The 18,496-nt window shown below is 39.6% G+C and overlaps 1 protein-coding gene across 1 annotated transcript in view; it reads left to right on the forward strand.

Annotated features, from left to right (window-relative positions):
- The window catches only part of LOC121886780 (cartilage matrix protein-like), a 118,702-nt gene that overhangs the window by 9,509 nt on the left and 90,697 nt on the right, over window positions 1–18,496 (forward strand). Inside the window, exons 7-11 of the mRNA XM_042397077.1 lie at window positions 1,368–1,400; window positions 2,096–2,245; window positions 3,740–3,859; window positions 4,310–4,474; window positions 5,129–5,278. Coding sequence (XP_042253011.1) covers window positions 1,368–1,400; window positions 2,096–2,245; window positions 3,740–3,859; window positions 4,310–4,474; window positions 5,129–5,278 — 618 coding nt within the window. The remainder of the gene's footprint in view (window positions 1–1,367; window positions 1,401–2,095; window positions 2,246–3,739; window positions 3,860–4,309; window positions 4,475–5,128; window positions 5,279–18,496) is intronic.

Below are 18,496 nucleotides of genomic sequence, written 5' to 3' on the forward strand. Positions count from 1 at the left end.
TTTGTATTTTGTATGGTGTGTTCTGTTTTTTTTGTTTGTTTGATTGATTGTTTTTGTTTGTTTGTTTGCTTTGTACTGTTTGTTGTTGTGCTGTTGTATGTTTTGATTGTGGGGGACCACGGATGCAAATTAGCTTCATGCTAACTCCGGTGCAGTGCATCATTTATGTTTAAAACTGCACACTGTCCCAATCAATAAATCAAATCAAATCAAATCAAATCAAATGAAGCAGATAGATCTCTGTGACCTTCCTACACCTCTCTGATCAGTTGAGTAACCACTCCTGTATGCTCAATGCAACCTGGGACCTTCAGGACTCCACTTTCTGAACTGAGGTGTTGAAGTAGGAGTTCTTCTGAGTTGTTGAGCAACAATACTTAAAGTTATCAGTATTGTTATAAGTTCACTGCTGAGGTCTGAGATCGCCTTGAGCTGTTAAATGTTGCTTGTGTTCTCCACCTTTGGAACACAAACACACAACACTCTCCACTGCTAGATTACCTTCCCCCTTCTCCAGATCACCTTGAGGATCTTCCACAGGCATTGCAGGAACCTCGGGCACGTCTTGTAGAGCTTGTAGGGCACTCTTCTAGGGCCTGGGGCTGAGCTTGTTCTAGCAGCCCCAGTGACATCCTGGATCTCCCTCAAGATTTGCTCCATAGTTTTAAACTAGATGGTGGATGTCTAGCTTTACTTGACAATGCACTTTAACAGTGTTTTCAGACAGCTGTGTAATTCAATCTGGCTGAAAGAAATTCTGGTTGGTTTTCCTCCTTGGTTCAATCCGTTTGAGCAGACCTGAACACAGCAAAAGTCCTCAGACCAAAATAACTGCACAGAGACCCTTTAGAGGAAGTGGTCTTAGTGTGTTTGTGGTGGAAACGTGATGTGGCCTCCATCTGACAACTACAAGGCTTCAAGTTTGAGCTAAATGGCTCCCGTAGCCAGAACCGCTTTGCATGCTGGGATGTTGATGAGTGAAATCAACAAGGTCCGACCTGCACTAACAACCAAGTACATTGTCTTCTTGGTATTTGGGCAGATCAGAGCTTCTTCAGGACCTTCTTCCTGTGTTCATGTTCTCACACCTGCCTCAGACACATCTGACCAATGAGAAGAGAGAACATTCTCACCTGGCTTTTAATGATGATTTTTGGTTCACTTAGATTTCCTTCTGTGTGTAAAGAAACAGAAATAAGTTTATCATGCCATCCATTGATTCAGACCAGAACAAACACCTTTTCTTAAGATGTCTAGCTTGCTGTCTGTCTCTTCTAGAGCCTCCAGATGTCCAGAAACAGCTCTGTGTTTGTTCAGTTCACAGCTCTGCTCCAATCTAAATGTGAAATTTCTGATTTTCTCTCCAGGACTCCAGGCTGAAGATAAACACCAATCAACAGGTAAAAAGAGAGAGAGAGAGAATAGGCGCCTCCTTTGGAGGTGTTCAAGCACGTCCAACTGGTAGGAGACCTCAGTGCAGAACACACTGGAGGGATTATATGTATCTCATCTGGTCTGGGAACACCTCTGGATCCCCCAGGAGGACCAGCACCTAGATAAGCAGCTGAGAATGGATGAAGTTTGGTTCATGTCCAAATAGTCTCAAAACTAATGACACAGCTGTACTTTTTGTTTGGTGTTAATTGTCAAATGTTAGTGTGCTGACATACTGAACTAAGATGGTTAACATGGTAAACACTATACCTGCTAAACATCAGCATGTTAGCATTTAGCTCAAAACACCACTGTGTACAGTCTCACAGTGCTGTTAGCATGACTGTAGACTTTCAGGATGTGTCCGAAATCCCTTCCTCATTCACTACTCACTAATACACACTGTCTGCTGTGGAGTCGCACACCGCTAATTTTGGTGTCTGTAAAATGCAATGCATGGCATTGTGGGATTGTTTGCAGGAAGTAGTGTTCACAACATGAACATTACTTTTTTGATCCATTGTGGAACATGTGAGGCTCTACATATTGGATAAATTTGCACTTTGAAGTAAATAGTGAGTGATTTCAGACACAGCCTTACTCTTGCTTCAACATTTGGTCTCTTGTGTATTGTATCCCACAATCCTCTGTTTTCCTCCAGGTTCTCAGTGTGAAAGCACAGCCAAGGCTGACATCGTGCTGTTAGTCGACGGATCTGAGAGCATCAGTTCTGAAGACTATGAAAACATTAAGTCCTTTCTAACTCAAACAGTCAGCAACTTCGATATCGGCCCTGACAAAGTCCAGATCGGTAATAATTTTACTACAACAACTATTAACACTACTGATCCTGGTACTATTACTACTACTGCTTGTGTATAAAGTACTCAAAATACTAAAATCTTTACAGCACATTGTGAAACACACACAGGTCCCCTATTATAAATTAGCAAAAGAGCAGCAAAATGGGACATGATAACCAGAGTAGTCAAGGTTATGGCTGATGTGAGGATAAAAGGACCATACCAGTGGTTTTACATGTTTAAGCTAAATAACTGCTGTCTGCATACAGCCTCCATTACTGCCAGTTATTTCCCAAAACATGCAGACATATTTTAGCTTTTGTATTAAGTTGCAGAATTCTCAAAATGTTCAAAATGAAATGTTCAGGTGATACACCTACCTTAAAATTCAGTGCTTCATCTACTGAAACACACATTTATAATCCATAGTAATTATGATTCAGCTTGTAAAACAATGTTTTATCCAGACACTGATTTCCATGGTGAAGATATACTGTACATTCCTTCTGTGTAGGTCCGTGTTGGATCAGTTAGCAGGACAGATGTTCTGACTGAACAGACTCTGTGAAGCACACCGCATTTCTGAACAAAACATTCTAGCTAGGAGGGATGCACAACTTTGTCATGTTGGTTCATCCACAGCATCAACTTTCTACAGTCATTCTGTAGAAAGAGGAATTGTCTTCTTGTTGGAGCTCAAGACATTTCCTTGTCTCTTCTTCTCTAATTCTTTCTTGTTTATTAACTAGTATGTAAACTAATAAAAGCCCTCACCTTCTCCTTCCTGCTCTGCTTTTATATGTCACCAGACTAGATGTCAGCGATAAAAATGGAGGAATTACAACGTTAAACTGTATTAAAAACTCACTTGACTTCTGTGTGACAACATTTAGCTCGCTTTAAACAGTGCAGGTGGTGACTGACATGTTTTTACTGTAGGTTTATGCGCTCACTGCTGAAGGTTCAGTACCATCAACCTTCATACTAGACTCGACTCAACCTGACTGGACTCAGCTGTTGCTGATACTGATATCAGCTCTCATACATAATTGCTGCCCTCAACACTTCCTGTACATGCTGAACTTCTGCGCGTATGCCGAAGAATACCGAAGAGACACTCGGGGGCTTCAGGCCTCACCAGATTGGTTCATATACCAGAGTCAGGCAGTAGACTCAGGGGTTATTAGCCTGTTAGCCTGTTAGTTCTACTGGACTGAACTGCTGGAATGGTCCTTTAAGCCCTTTGGTCCTTCTTTGCATATGCAAATTTGTTCAGGCATGAATGTGCGTGAGACATGTGATGTGTGGATGCGTGTTGGAGCTAAAGATGCTAACAAGATAATAACAATAATAATCGTAATAAACCAATGCATCTGTTCAAGAACATACAGTGTAAATTATTATTCTCATACTCATTATTATCATTGCTATTCTCATTATCATTTAAAAATAAAAGCTGGATCAGTGTGTCAGTTTTACACATTTCTGTGTGTTTTCTGCAGGTCTGGTTCAGTATGAAAGCACCCCAAGGACCGAGTGGCATCTGAACACCCACCAGACCAAACAATCCCTGCTGGAGGCCATGGCCAAGCTGCAACAGCCAGGAGGAGGCACCAACACAGGTGATTTAACAACACGCTGTCTGATTGTAATAATAATAATAATTGTGATATGATAATAATAATTGTAATATTATTATATTATTAATATTGAGATATTACATTATTATACAGTATCATGCTATAATATTATGAATCAAAGATTGCTGCTGCTGTTATAGTGATAGTGATTATAATAATTATAATAATACAATACCAACATTCAAAATCATAATGATTCGAGCGTCTCACAATAGATTTGAAGCTCTGTGATTGGATGTTTCCAACTGAAATGCACCTTGGGAGTCATAGTTAACTTTCTCTCTCAGTTTTTATGTCTACAGGCTTCTAGATTTGACTTTTTATCAAAGAACCAGATATTTTTAACAAGGTTGTGGAAGTGCTCCAACTATCAGTCACTTAACAGTCATTGCAACAGTCAGCTTTTAAATCCTCTTTATTACTGTCATACAGGAGAAGCTCTGAAACACATCCTCCATAACAACTTTAAACCCAGTGTGGGAATGCGTGCAGACTCCCACAAAAGTGCTATCCTGATTACTGATGGAAAGTCCAACGACGATGTATTCCTCGCCTCGCAGCACCTGCGAGACACCGGCGTTGATGTCTACGCTATTGGTATAGTGGCCGTTTTACTATGTTCCAAGTTTCAGGCCACTTAATCTGTAAAGTATCTGAGTTTTGACTTGCATTCCACTGAATTAAATCCACTTTTCTTGTGGAAACCAAATGTACTCACAAGTCCACAGGATGCAGGGAAAATACTGAATGAAAATTTATTTGACGTTACATTGAGCCAGGTCCATTACTGACTGATGTTGTATTCCAAACTTTAACACGTTATTACCAACTATCACATGTACATGTTATACATTTTATGTACGGTCAAAAACTGGAACATGCGCTTTAAAAACTACCTTACATTTAGCATTTTCCTCTGTCAAAAATAATAAAAACATATTTTCCTGCATTCCAGCACCCAAGAAGGTGGTTTGATCTGAACTTATTTGCTGATTCCTCTACAGCACCAGTCAAAGGTTTGGTCACACTTTCTCATTCAAGTGAGTGGGAAGGTATGTCCAAACATTTGACTGGTATTTTATATCTTAGCACATTTTTGGGGGGGATATTTGGAACATGAACTTTAAAAACTGCCTTATATTTTGTATTTTCCACTGTCACAAATAATAAAAATATGTGTTCATGCGTTCCAGCACCCAAGAACAGAATCATTTTTTAAGGTACAGTTTTGACAGTATTTCTTTCTTTCAGGTGTAAAGGATGCAAACGAGGATGAGCTGAGGGTCATCGCCTCAGATCCTATTAAAAACCACGTGTACATGCTCAGTGACTTCTCATCCCTCCTGGACATCGTCAACAACCTCACCATCAACCTCTGTAACAGTACCAACAGCAGCTTAGGTAAACAAAGAGTCCATCAAGAGTCCAATTTCCAACAGCACCCTGTCCACAAATTACATCACTTGCTGGCCTGTTTTGTTTGATTCAGTACTCCAAAAATTCAGATATTGCAGCAGCTTGAGCAGTTCAACAAAGAGTCCTCTTTGGCTTTCAAAAAATCATTGTCTTCTTGCAGCTGGTGCACTTTGGATTCAAGCTGGGTTACTGTGCTGCTGTGAGATGACACTGTTTCCTCAGTGATGTCAAAGTGAGGGGCAGAGGCTTCAACTTTTTTCTTTGACAGCATTCAAGACCAGGCCATAATGTTGCCCTCATTTCTTCAGCCAACGCTATATAGGATTTTTCCTGCTCAACTCATAGGCAGGATACTGTCAGCATTTCCCCTGTGGTCACCACAGGATGTCCCCCTCTTTGGATGGGTTTACGACTTGATCTACAAATTGTTAATCTTGCCCTTGCAGTGTTCTAAAGATGAAAAACGTATGTTATTCATAGCTAAATGTGCACTTTGTGTATAGTAGTTAAGGAGCTACTCCCCTTGTGTCAGCTCAGCTCAAAGCCATAGCGGAAATCCATGTCTCCACCAGTTTGTGTCGTATAAAGCCATAGGCTTTGATGAGATCCAGCCATATAGCAAACAGGTCTCTGTGACCTTCGTACACCTCTGTGACCAGCTGAGTAACCACTCCTGCTTAATGCACCCTGGGACCTTCAGGACTTCCCTTTCCGAACTGAGGTGTTGAAGTAGGAGTTCTTCTGAGTTTCGCCATCAGGTGTCGAGCAACAATACTGAAAGTTATCAGTATCATTATAAGTGCACTGCTGAGGTCTGAGATCATCTTGAGCTGTTAAATGTTGTTTGTGTTTTCCACCTTTGGAACCCAAAGACTCTCCGCTGTTAGACTACCTTCCCCCTTCTCCTGATCACCTTGAGGATCCTTCACAATCATTGCAGGAGACTGGGGCATGTCTTGTAGAGCTTGTAAGGAACTCCTCTAGGGCCTGGGGCCGAGCTTGTTTTTGCAGCCCCAGTGACATCCTGGATCTCCCTCAAGATTTGCTCCATAGTTTTAAACTAGATGCTGAGTTCTAGTGGAGATATCAAAGCCCTGCCTTCTCCCAGGTGTTGTTCCCTCTCTCCTTCGCTGCAGGTGTTTTTGAGGTACCAGTCAGTTCATCTCTTTGAAGCATGCCAGGTGACCGTTTCGCTCCTGTGCAAGTAGTTTCTTGGTGGAATTGAAGGGGTCTGCCACAAACACCCCTGCCAATATTACAAAGAAAGTTTTAGTCTGAGAAAAGGTTTGAGTATCAGATGGGTCAATCAAGCTTGTTAGGAGATAAAGATGTCACATTTCATCAAGTATTGTTAAATACAGGTGTGTTGCTTCTTCCTGAAAGCAGTAATCTCACAGAGGAAAACAAAAAATGGGCACGAGGTCAAGCATTGGGGTCTACCAGGGTGTAATTCCTCATACTACCGTAAGATGTTGCCAGACTAAAAAATATTCTAATCCAACAAATAGCATCTTGCAATTTTTTCTGTACATTTGTGTACTTGTGTCAGGGTATGAAGGTGCTCTCTCTCTATCAATAACTTTTTTGAAGTTGAAATAATCTTTATCAGCATGAATATTGCAGTGAATACTGATGAATTTAATGATCTTTCTCTCTCCAGACTCTGTCAGGCTGGTGAATGGGACTACTATGTGTTCAGGTAGACTGGAGGTTAAGTTTAACCAGTTTAACCAGTCGTGGTCTTCAGTGTGTGAAGCTGACTTTGACCAGCAGGATGCAGAGGTGGTCTGTAGGGAGCTCAGCTGTGGGGCTCCCTCACTCCTCCAGAGGGCGCTCTATGGAGAAGTGGAGGCTCTGATATGGACCAAAGAGTTCCAGTGTGGAGGCAATGAGTCTGCTCTCCTGGACTGTGGAAGATCAGACTCAAATAGAAGCACCTGCTCACCTGACAAAGCTGTTGGACTCACCTGCTCAGGTAGAAGAGGAGCTGCAGCTTTGATTTGTTTTTTTCTTTTACTGATGACTCTCTTGTTTCTCTTCAGAGCCTGTCAGGTTGGTGGGAGAAGCCAGTCGCTGTGCAGGTACACTGATGGTGAAACGAACAAAGTGGAGACCAGTGCAGGACTCTGAGTGGACCCTGAAGGAAGCAGCTGCAGCGTGTGGAGATATGGACTGTGGCTCTGCTGTTTCAATAGGAAGGAGAAATAATTCCTTAGAGGAATCTGTATGGTTGATCAGATCTGACTGTGTTCAGTCTGGATATGCCCTGAGGCAATGTGCATCATCAAGTTCCTCTTCCTCCATCGTGGAGCTCATCTGCTCAGGTAAGTCCATCAGTGACATCATCTATGACAGTAATATTTTCCTTCCTCTGGCACAGTGATAGTCAGTGGTTTCCATTGGACTGAACTGTAAACTTATCCAGGATGACGGCATCCTAAAGGGTAGAGAAGTTAGCTTGTTCCTGGAGGCTCATTGCTTCAAACCCCCATAAAATGCTGGTTCAGCCAATCATCTCTCTGTGTTTACAGACCTGCTGGTTCAGCCAATCATCTCTGTGTCTTCTACAATGAACGGGGTCTCCGAGGCCCAGCAGCAGGGGTTTCAAGTGCGTCGGGGCTCCGACTTCACCATCAGCTGCTCCGTCCAGCCTCAGTACCCAGGAGGCTCCTTCCAGCTCACCTTCACCTCCTCCAACACAACATACAGCTACACCCAGCCAGCTGTCAATCACTCTGCTGACTTCCTGTTTCCTGCTGCAGACCCCGCCCACCAAGGAAACTACAGCTGTGTTTATGACGTCTATATTTTTTCTCATAACTTCTCCTCTGAGAGCCGTCTGCTGTCTCTCACTGTCACAGGTAAGCTGAAGCAGAGTGTGAAGCTCAGTGGAACTGAGACGTCACACTGACTTTGTTTCCATGTTTGTAAAACATGATAAAAAGTCATCAGGCAGCAGGACCGACCCAGCGACCTACAGAGAGCTGAGGCAGAATCTGATGAAGGAACTGTAAACTGTTTCCTTCCCGGCTTCTTTAATGTTATTGAACCATAACAACTGAGTTAAGTCAAAGGAAACTTCACTTGTTTGAGATTCTTCGAGACATCTCACCTCTCATCCAAAACTCTTCTTTGGGTCTGAGTGACTGGTGGGGAGTAATCCCTGTAGTTCGTTTACACTTGAAGAGTCATTAAGGTCACATATGGGATGTTAAAGATAAAATATACTAACTCAACATAAAATAGTTTATTTTTCGCCCTGTACACATAATCACTTAGCTTCTCGTTGGCATATGATGTTAATACAGGTGATATTTCCAAAAATACATGTATTAAGTTTAAAAACAGCTTTTTCTTGCCCAAGATTAATTTATTTGTTTCTGCTTGGATTAGAAGATGCTGGTCCTCCTTAATTGTAATGTTAGAGGTAAGACTCAAAGAAGAACAAGAAAAAGTTGAAAAAAACAGATATAGGACCAGAATATAGTACAAAACACAAAACAATGGTCCAGTTTGCTTTTCTAGCACATGCCATGTTTCTGTTTGATGGGAGTTGTTGTACTCATGATGTCATGAGATCTAATGTGATGACTGAATGTGTCTCGTCAGATCCAACAGTTTTTATCATCAGACTGGTCGTCCTGCCGCTGACTCTGCTGTTGTTCATCATTGCCATCTATTTCATCCTGAAGGTACTGAACACATGTTTGTTGTTTAGAGGACTGGTTGAAATGAAGCACTCAGCCTGTTTATATTGAACTGAAGAGAGGAGTGATGCAGTAACTTAGATCTGTGTTGTCATGTCTCTCCAGGCCAGCAGGGGGCAGAAGTCAGGCCCACAGGAGAACATTGAGCTGGATTCTTATAACCTCGGTGTTTCCAGAGCTGAAGGAGAGCCGGCTGAAGAGGAAGGAGCTCAGAGAGCAGAGTAGGACCTCCAAGGAGTCACACAAACATCTATCTGCTCAGTGGAGGATTTTATATTTTTTACGCAGACGTTCCCTTTAAAGTAGCACTTAAATCACTGCAGAAAAGGTTTCTTCTCTCCTTTCAGTCTCATGTGATAAACCAACCAGCGTTTTGCAGCCCATATCTCAAGGAGTGACGTCATATTGGACAATTCTGCACCTCATGATTTATGAGTTACCAGTGCTTCAGTTGGTCTGGAATGACCAACAGCTTATATTCATGTTTGCAAGCTTTAGATATAGATATAGACATATAACATGTATAACAGACATTGCTGATTCATTTAGTTGACTTTATGGCTCTTCTATACATATGCTACTTTTACACTTGTTTTACAACTGTTAATCAGAAGTTAGTCTCACTGTAAAATACTGAACAAACAATTTTGCAAATGTTTTACAAGGAAGGAAACACATTCAACTCAATTGTTAGAATTACAGGATAAACACAATGAATTTAATGCAGATTGTAAACTTAGCTTTTGTTTGTCTACAAAAAACTCTGATCAGTCTGCTCAGGAAAAACAAACCTCACACACATCAGCAAAACTGTCACAAAATACTCGATTATCTGTATATACTTTTATTTTGTCATTATTAACCTCTCATGTAAACAATTATAACTTTTTTACTTTAATGTTTTATGGTCAAGAAATCATTTTTATAAAATACATCCTGTTTTTCTTCACTGCCTTTTATATACTTGAGTGTTTGAGCACAAAAATTGTTATTCAGGTGTTGTGTAATTTTCTCATTTTTATATTTGTTCTTTGAGTTAACAAAATTCAATAAATCAAACATTTATTGAGTCAGATCAAATGTTTCATCTTTGAGCACCACTTTCTGATGAGTCACTGTTTATAAAGGATTTATAAGCATTAATTAATGTTAATAAGTCACTTACTGATCATTTATATATAAGTTATAAGTCATTATTATGGATAACTTCTGGGTTGCAAGTAGAAAGCTGACATGAAAATTCTTTCTGACTCCTAATTAAGTCTCAACATGACATGAACGCTCAAGCTTTCATCCAGAGTTTAAGTCAATGTTTTTCAGACAAACTTGTGAACCGAAAACAGGATGAAATAAAATCTAACAATAATAAAATAAAACCAAAAAAAGAGAAAAAAAAACCCAAACTTCAAATTTCACATCTTTATTATGACATCTCAAAATCACATACAAAAAAAAGAAAAAACAATACAAAAATATATATTACATAAAAAATGAGGTCTCGACACATTTCACATATATGATACAAACTGATTCATCTTCATTGACCTGACAAGAAGAATAAATAAAACTGGAAAAACATCAGTGCAAAGTATTTTCATTTCATTTGAGCAGTAATCTTTGACTTTATGTTTCAAACACTCTGCCTGATGTGTGTAATCAGAACAGTTCAAACATTTGTTGTCAAAGGTTCATTATCACCACAGAGCACTGAGGTTGTGATCCGAGGCGACTCTGAAAACCCTCCCTGTTGGTGCGTTTAAGGACACTCTGACATCTGCACTGCACTGATGGTCTCTGCTGTTACACAGAATCAAATCCACAAAATCATTAAAAAACGTGTTGCTGTGGACCAGATAATGTGACTTTGATCATTCCTTGCATTAAAAAAGCTCTAATATTAAATGTTACAGTGTTTCTGAGCACAGCAGACAGATGTGAAAACATTCTGCTCAAAACTGTTTTACTACACTGCAATAATGCAACTAATAAAAGAAAAATGGGACAAAACATTCAAGAAGACCTTTAACACAGCAAATAGAAAACACTGATATAAAATATTAACTATACATTACAAAGCTTTCAGCGTGTCCTTTTTCCACAGGAAAATGACAACACTTAGACATCAAGAAGTCTATGGTTCCTCAGGCACAGTTAGCAGCAGTTAGCAGGGAGTGACTGCGTGTCTCTGCTGTCTCCACACTGTTTGTGCAGTAAATAATCAACTCTGCGGCGTCCCGTGCACTCTGAAGTGATACATGCAGGTGTACTCTTGGTGGCCCCAGTTGGACAACACCTGCACCTCAATGATCTGGAAGGTTCGGTCGTTCTCTTCCTGTCGAAGAAGAAAAAACAATAAGCTGAAATCACAGTAAAGGTGTGGTGTCATTGGCGAATCTGCACACTTAGTGTTAATTTTAAAATAGTGAATAGTGAATATAAAGGCTTTTGGATAGTCTAAAGGTTTTAGATTCCAGATTTTTTTATTGAGAAAAAAATAATTTTCCAAAATTATACTGAAATTAATATTGCACAATTATGAATAATTGCCAACAATACTTTGCCTCACACGGGGCACCATTTTGCTGGGCCTTGCTACAAGTTTGGCTACTCAGCAATAATTAATCATTATCAAAGAAAGCCTGGTAGCACCCTGTGGCTCTATCTAACAGGCTCTATTTCTTACTCAGGCTGGAATGCATAACAGTAACAGCCAGGTACAAACTATCTATGTGTCACAGGACCAGTGGCATGCTGTGTTTTAATTAAAAAGGGGAGCACTTGAGTAAACAGCCAATTCTGACAGCTTGACTAGGTGTCATTGAATATGTGTTATTTGAATGCTGAACCGAAATCCTTATAATTCCTAAAGAGTAGGTATAACTTGAGTGGCTGGCAGCAATGGTAAATTCTTAATATAATACTATGGGAACACTGTAAACAAACAATCATTATCACAGATAATGATTAATTATTAAAATCAATAGCAGAGGAACAGACACGTCCTCATTTCAACACCATCATAAACAAGATGATCTTTTTATGAAATATAACATTAACTGCCAGGTAAAAAGAGCAGAGATGTGACTTCACACAACAAAAGTCATTATATTTAGTGTGTCATCTATTAATTTTATTGATCATGAGGATCTGGTGGTTTTCCACCTTAGTTAAAGAATCCAGATGAATTTTTTACGTTATGGTCGATACCTCATATGTTTAATCAGGTCAGTATCTGAACAGAAACTGGTCTCAAAATCTTTACATTTACCTAAACACATTTTGTATTTCTGCAGTTATATCCCTGATCGTGTGCAGAAGGCTGTCAAACAGCTCGTAAATCATTTTAATAATCAGACAGGTTCCTTTCTTTGACGTCAGCAGTTTGATCAGAGTCTTCTTTTAACAGGAAATGTGTTGATGTAAAGGTACATAAATCAGGGTGAAAATAATTGTATATTGATCACTTTTATATTTTAAAAACTTTTTTGTGTGAAACCTAGTGTGTTTTATCCTTGACAGCAACATGGCTGCAGGGTGCATCTCTCAGTCAGTCCACCTGTAGTTTTGAGTGAAATATCTCAACAACTATTAAACAAATTGCCACCAAATGTGGTTCAAACATTCATGTTTTTCCTCAAGATAAATCATAATAAGTTTGTTTCATCTAGCGCCATCATCTGGTCAAAACTCTAATTTGTCCAACACTTTTTTGAAATTTGTGAAAACTGGTATAAAACAAGAACAATGAGCTTGTTAACAATATGGATGGTAGAAAAACTTTTTGGGAAAATAACCAGAAGCACATTTTTTAAAGCCTCTGATTTGTTGGTTTCAAATCTTAAGTACCTCATTATATCGTTAAATATTCATCCCCACAAGAACATACATGATCCTTAAAAAAACAGGAATACAGAAATCTCATGTGAATGAACCAAAACTGTTCCATCTGTGTTCATGTAGGAAGCGTTACTCAGAGTAAGAAGCTGGAGGTTCTTGTTAAAGTAGCATATACTGTCATACTCTGCAGTGATGACTCACAGTGACAGAGTAGGTCTGTAGAGCTTCTCCATCCTCGTCGTAGGGTGTACGTGCCCAGCAGCTTCCCCCTCTCCTGACTCTCATCATCCAGACCCTAAAAAACCCAAACGGAGAAAAAGTTCAGATTTTAACATAAACTAAACATCCAAGCTGAAACTGACACTTAAACATGGATATCTATATTCCAAATATGTGCACATGTCCACTAAAAAGCAATTTGACTTGTGTTTTATGATTTGTGTTTTATGTACATGTTGCTGTTTTGGGAATCCGACCAGATGTTGCCACGGTAACAGCAATATAATCTCAGTTGCTCATCAGTGAGTTTATCCTCAGACTCGCTGATTGGTCCATCTCACTGTCAATCAATATATTAATAGCTCTGATCCTTACAAGCCAAGTGAGCTGTCATGATCGGTTGCTTTGTCATGGTGATCCAAACCACATGTAAGCATCATGTTTTAGTTGGTTGGTCCATCTTTTCTTAATGGAAGCCCCCCCCATCCCCAGTGCAAATAACAGGCTGGAGTGTGTATGAATGAGAGGTGCGTTGGATAAACGTCCTTCATTTACTTTAGCTGTCAGTCACATGATGAAGCCGCTCAGAGTCGTTTCAGCCAGCAGCTTCCTGTCAGAAACCACATGAAGCTGATGAAGAGATAAAGGATTCAGTGGAAACACCACATCTGATTAATATAAAAAGACACGATGAGTCCAACAGACGAGCAGAGAGAGACGACACAGAGACGGAGACGGACGTCTACCTGGACATGGATCACCTGCTGATGCTGTTGCTGCTGCTGTGGAGCTCAGGTAAGACTCTGCTGTAATGTAAAAATACTGAGTTCAAGTCAAACAGCAGCTTTGAAAACTGCAGTAAAAGTCAACATGGTCAGTAAAATGTAGTGAAGTGTGTTCAGTAAAAGTTCTGATACTTGCTGTAATGAGTTTTATCTCTTTAACTTCTAATAACAAACCAATAATTCATGTGTTCATCATCTAATAATGAAAATTCAAAGCATATAAATGTAAAATCCTGCTGACGTCTTCAGGCTGTTTGTGGGTCACGTGACCGTCACCTTGCAGGGACTGTGGGTATATTTAGAGGAACAGGGAGGGACTTTGAAGGCAGTTTGATTGACAGGCCGGCTCCTCATTTGTGAGGAGGTTCTTTTTTGGACTTTTCTCATTTAATAAGTGACTTTTTATTATTCTACCTCTGTGTTCATTATCAGATGGGTGACTGTGGATTGTTGGAGCTGTTTATTTATAACAGTGTAGCCCAGTAAACATTTACATGAAAGCATCAGGAGCTACAGGAGAGTTATATGTGTACTTATACATACATACTGATGCACATATACAAAATACACATCACACAGTTTCTCCTGGAAGACATTCACAGTGTTGCACTCTGATGGTGACATGAAACCTGACAGACGTAGTTGACAAGTGAAGTTCAAGCCACTTTCACACCTGCACACACCTGACCAATCACTGCCTTAAGTGGGTGAGACTGTCTGTTACAGACAACTCTTTATGAGCCACTCTGTTGTCATTTTTTCACCTTTATTTATTCAGGAGGGTTTCACTGAGAGCAATGCTGTCTGTTTCAGGAACACACTGATCACATTCACACAGTTGCACATTCACACCTGGAAGCTGTCCAGTCCAGCAGAATTTATGTCCCCACAACATGAGGAACACAAGTACACACACACACACACACACACACACACACACACACACACACACATTGTCGCAGGTCACTTTTAGGGACATTACATAGACATTAATTTCCTGGAGACATACCCTAACCCTAACCTTTTTTAAGACTTTTTTTGTTCCTTTTAACCCTGTAAGGTCCACTGTTGCAATATTACAACAATCACTTTTAGCTTTCCTAAAACCCTTTAATTTCTGCAGCAGAGGCCTACAACAACATCTGAGAGGTGAAAAAAAAGTTTGCTCATTTTTTTAGGCTTTACAGGGTTAATAATAAAAACTATTAACATGACATTTAAAAACATGTTTTAATCCTCTCAAATGTTCCTTTAAATCAGCTGCAAACTTCCTCAATGACAGAAAACAATTTGTTTTAATGGGAACAAAATGAAGTTGAGAGGTTTTTCTGTGACAGGAAAGTGTTTGAGGACAAACTGATTAGCATCTGATGTGAGATTACAGAGTACACTTCTGTTACCATGGCAATGCAAAAGCATTTCTTGTCACATATAGGACTGACTGTTGCGAAACACTTTTAAAAAATTTTTCTTACAAATATACGTGTTTGAGCCGCTTCCTGTGACTCTGTCAAACTTTTTCTCACACTTAACCCCTAAAAGTTTCCACTTGTCATTGCTTAAAGATTGTTAAAACAATCAAAATCCTTTAAACAGAGTCTTCATTTTAAGATTTAATTTTTTATGTTATGGGAACTTAAGTTTTTTTCCACAAAAGGGAAGTGAGTCCCCACAATGTGACTGTGAAGATTTATATCCTCACAATGTGAGAAATATAAGCACGCATGCACACACACACACACACACAAGCGTCTGTTGAGCTAGTGTTCATGTGTTCATCTCATCTGCTGCTCTTCAAAGAAGCAGAAAGTAGAAGCAGTGAGGTCAAGAAAAAAGGTATTAAAGTTTCAGGCTGACCAGGCAAAGAGAGACGTTTGTTGTTCCATCTTTTTTTTTTCTGTTGTTGTTGTCTTTTTACGAGGATTATTTCACCCAAAAATAATACCTCATACTGCAGTCTACCTTTACACAATCTGCAGGAATGTGAGGGAAACATGTAATATCTATAAAAATGTCATGTTTCATCCAGCTCTCTTTATTCATAGAAAATAAACTTTATTCTATTTATAATTCATATTCATATTATATGATGAAAATATCGGTTTTACTGTGTCTTCCAGGCCAGGTATACTGTAAAATTAAATTGAAACAGGTATAATAAATGTACATTTTAATACATTTACACATAGCAAAACAAAAATAAAATCACATGAATTCCACTTGATTTAACAGCTCAGGTGGAAGTTACTGCTACTCTGCCAAACTAAGCTAAGCTAAACTACCTTTAGCAGTAGTTTAACTGTTTTATTTGTCTCCATCATGTTTGGATTTAGCTGGAATAAATTTACATATTATGTTACAGATAACAGCTCATGGGGAAAAAGTAACTTCATTTAGCTTTAGCTAAGACTAGCCATGGCTATATCAGCAGCTAGCTTAACTTGACAATGCTCTACAGTGTATATTGTGTAGTTCTGTGTAGTTCAGTCTAGTTGAAAGAGATTCTGGTTGGTTTTCCTCCTTAGTTCATTTCATTTGGGCAGATCTGAACACAGCAAACGTCCTCAGACCAAAATAACTTCACAGAGATCCTTTAGAGGAAGTGGTCTTGGTTCGTTTGTGGTTGAAACGTGATGTGGCCTCCATCTGACCAATTACACGGCTTCAAGTTTAAGCTAAATGGCTCCCATAGCCAGGACCGCTTTGCATGCTGGGATGTTGATGAGTGAAATCAACAAGGTCCAACCTGCACTTACAACCAAGTACATTGTCTTCTTGGTATTTGGGCAGATCGGAGCTTCTTCAGGACCTTCTTCCTGTGTTTATGTTCTCGCTCCCGCCCCAGACACATCTGACCAATGAGAAGAGAGAACATTCTCACCTGGCTTTTAATGATGATTTTTGGTTCACTTAGATTTCTTTCTGTGTGTAAAGAAACAGAAATAAGTTTATCATGCCATCCATTGATTCAGACCAGAACAAACACCTTTTCTTAAGATGTCTAGCTTGCTGTCTGTCTCTTCTAGAGCCTCCAGATGTCCAGAAACAGCTCTGTGTTTGTTCAGTTCACAGCTCTGCTCCAATCTAAATGTGAAATTTCTGATTTTCTCTCCAGGACTCCAGGCTGAAGATAAACACCAATCAACAGGTAAAAAGAGAGAAAGAGAGAATAGGCGCCTCCTTTGGAGGTGTTCAAGCTCAACCAACTGGTAGGAAACTTCAGTGCAGAACACGCTGGAGGGATTATATGTATCTCATCTGGTCTGGGAACACCTCTGGATCCCCCAGGAGGACCAGCACCTAGATAAGCAGCTGAGAATGGATGAAGTTTGGTTCATGTCCAAATAGTCTCAAAACTAATGACACAACTGTACTTTTTGTTTGGTGTTAATTGTCAAATGTTAGTGTGCTGACATACTGAACTAAGATGGTTAACATGGTAAACACTATACCTGCTAAACATCAGCATGTTAGCATTTAGCTCAAAACACCACTGTGTACAGTCTCACAGTGCTGTTAGCATGACTGTAGACTTTCAGGATGTGTCCGAAATCCCTTCCTCATTCACTACTCACTAATACACACTGTCTGCTGTGGAGTCGCACACCGCTAATTTTGGTGTCTATGAAATGCAATGCATGGCATTGTGGGATTGTTTGCAGGAAGTAGTGATCACAACATGAACATTACTTTTTTGATCCATTGTGGAACATGTGAGGCTCTACATATTGGATAAATTTGCACTTTTAAGTAAATAGTGAGTGATTTCAGACACAGCCTTAGTCTTGCTTCAACATTTGGTCTTTTGTGTCTCATATCCCACAATCCTCTGTTTTCCTCCAGGTTGTCAGTGTGAAAGCACAGCCAAGGCTGACATCGTGCTGTTAGTCGACGGATCCTATAGCATTGGCCTTCAAAACTTTGCAATCATTAGGTCCATTCTAAATCAAATAGTCAGCAACTTCAACATCGGCCCTGACAAAGTCCAGATCGGTAATATTTTTACTACAACAACTATTAACACTACTGATCCTGGTACTATTACTACTACTGCTTGTGTATAAAGTACTCAAAACACTAAAATCTTTACAGCACATTGTGAAACACACACAGGTCCCGTATTATAAATTAGCAAAAAAGCAGTAAAATGGGACATGATAGCCAGAGTATTCAAGGTTATGGCTGATGTGAGGATAAATGGACCATACCAGTGGTTTTACATGTTTAAGCTAAATAACTGCTGTCTGCATACAGCCTCCATTTCTGCCAGTTATTTCCCAAAACATGCAGACATATTTTAGCTTTTGTATTAACTTGCAGAATTCTTAAAATGTTCAAAATGAAATGTTCAGGTGATACACCTACCTTAAAATTCAGTGCTTCATCTACTGAAACACACATTTATATCTCATAGTAATTATGATTCAGCTTGTAAAACAATCTTTTATCCAGACACTGATTTCCATGGTGGAGATATACTGTACATTCCTTCTGTGTAGGTCCGTGTTGGATCAGTTAGCAGGACAGATGTTCTGACTGAACAGACTCTGTGAAGCACACCGCATTTCTGAACAAAACATTCTAGCTAGGAGGGATGCACAACTTTGTCATGTTGGTTCATCCACAGCATCAACTTTCTACAGTCGTTCTGTAGA

The sequence above is a fragment of the Thunnus maccoyii genome, chromosome 20, assembly GCF_910596095.1.
Source record: "Thunnus maccoyii chromosome 20, fThuMac1.1, whole genome shotgun sequence".
In the NCBI taxonomy this organism is placed as follows: Eukaryota; Metazoa; Chordata; class Actinopteri; order Scombriformes; family Scombridae; genus Thunnus; species Thunnus maccoyii.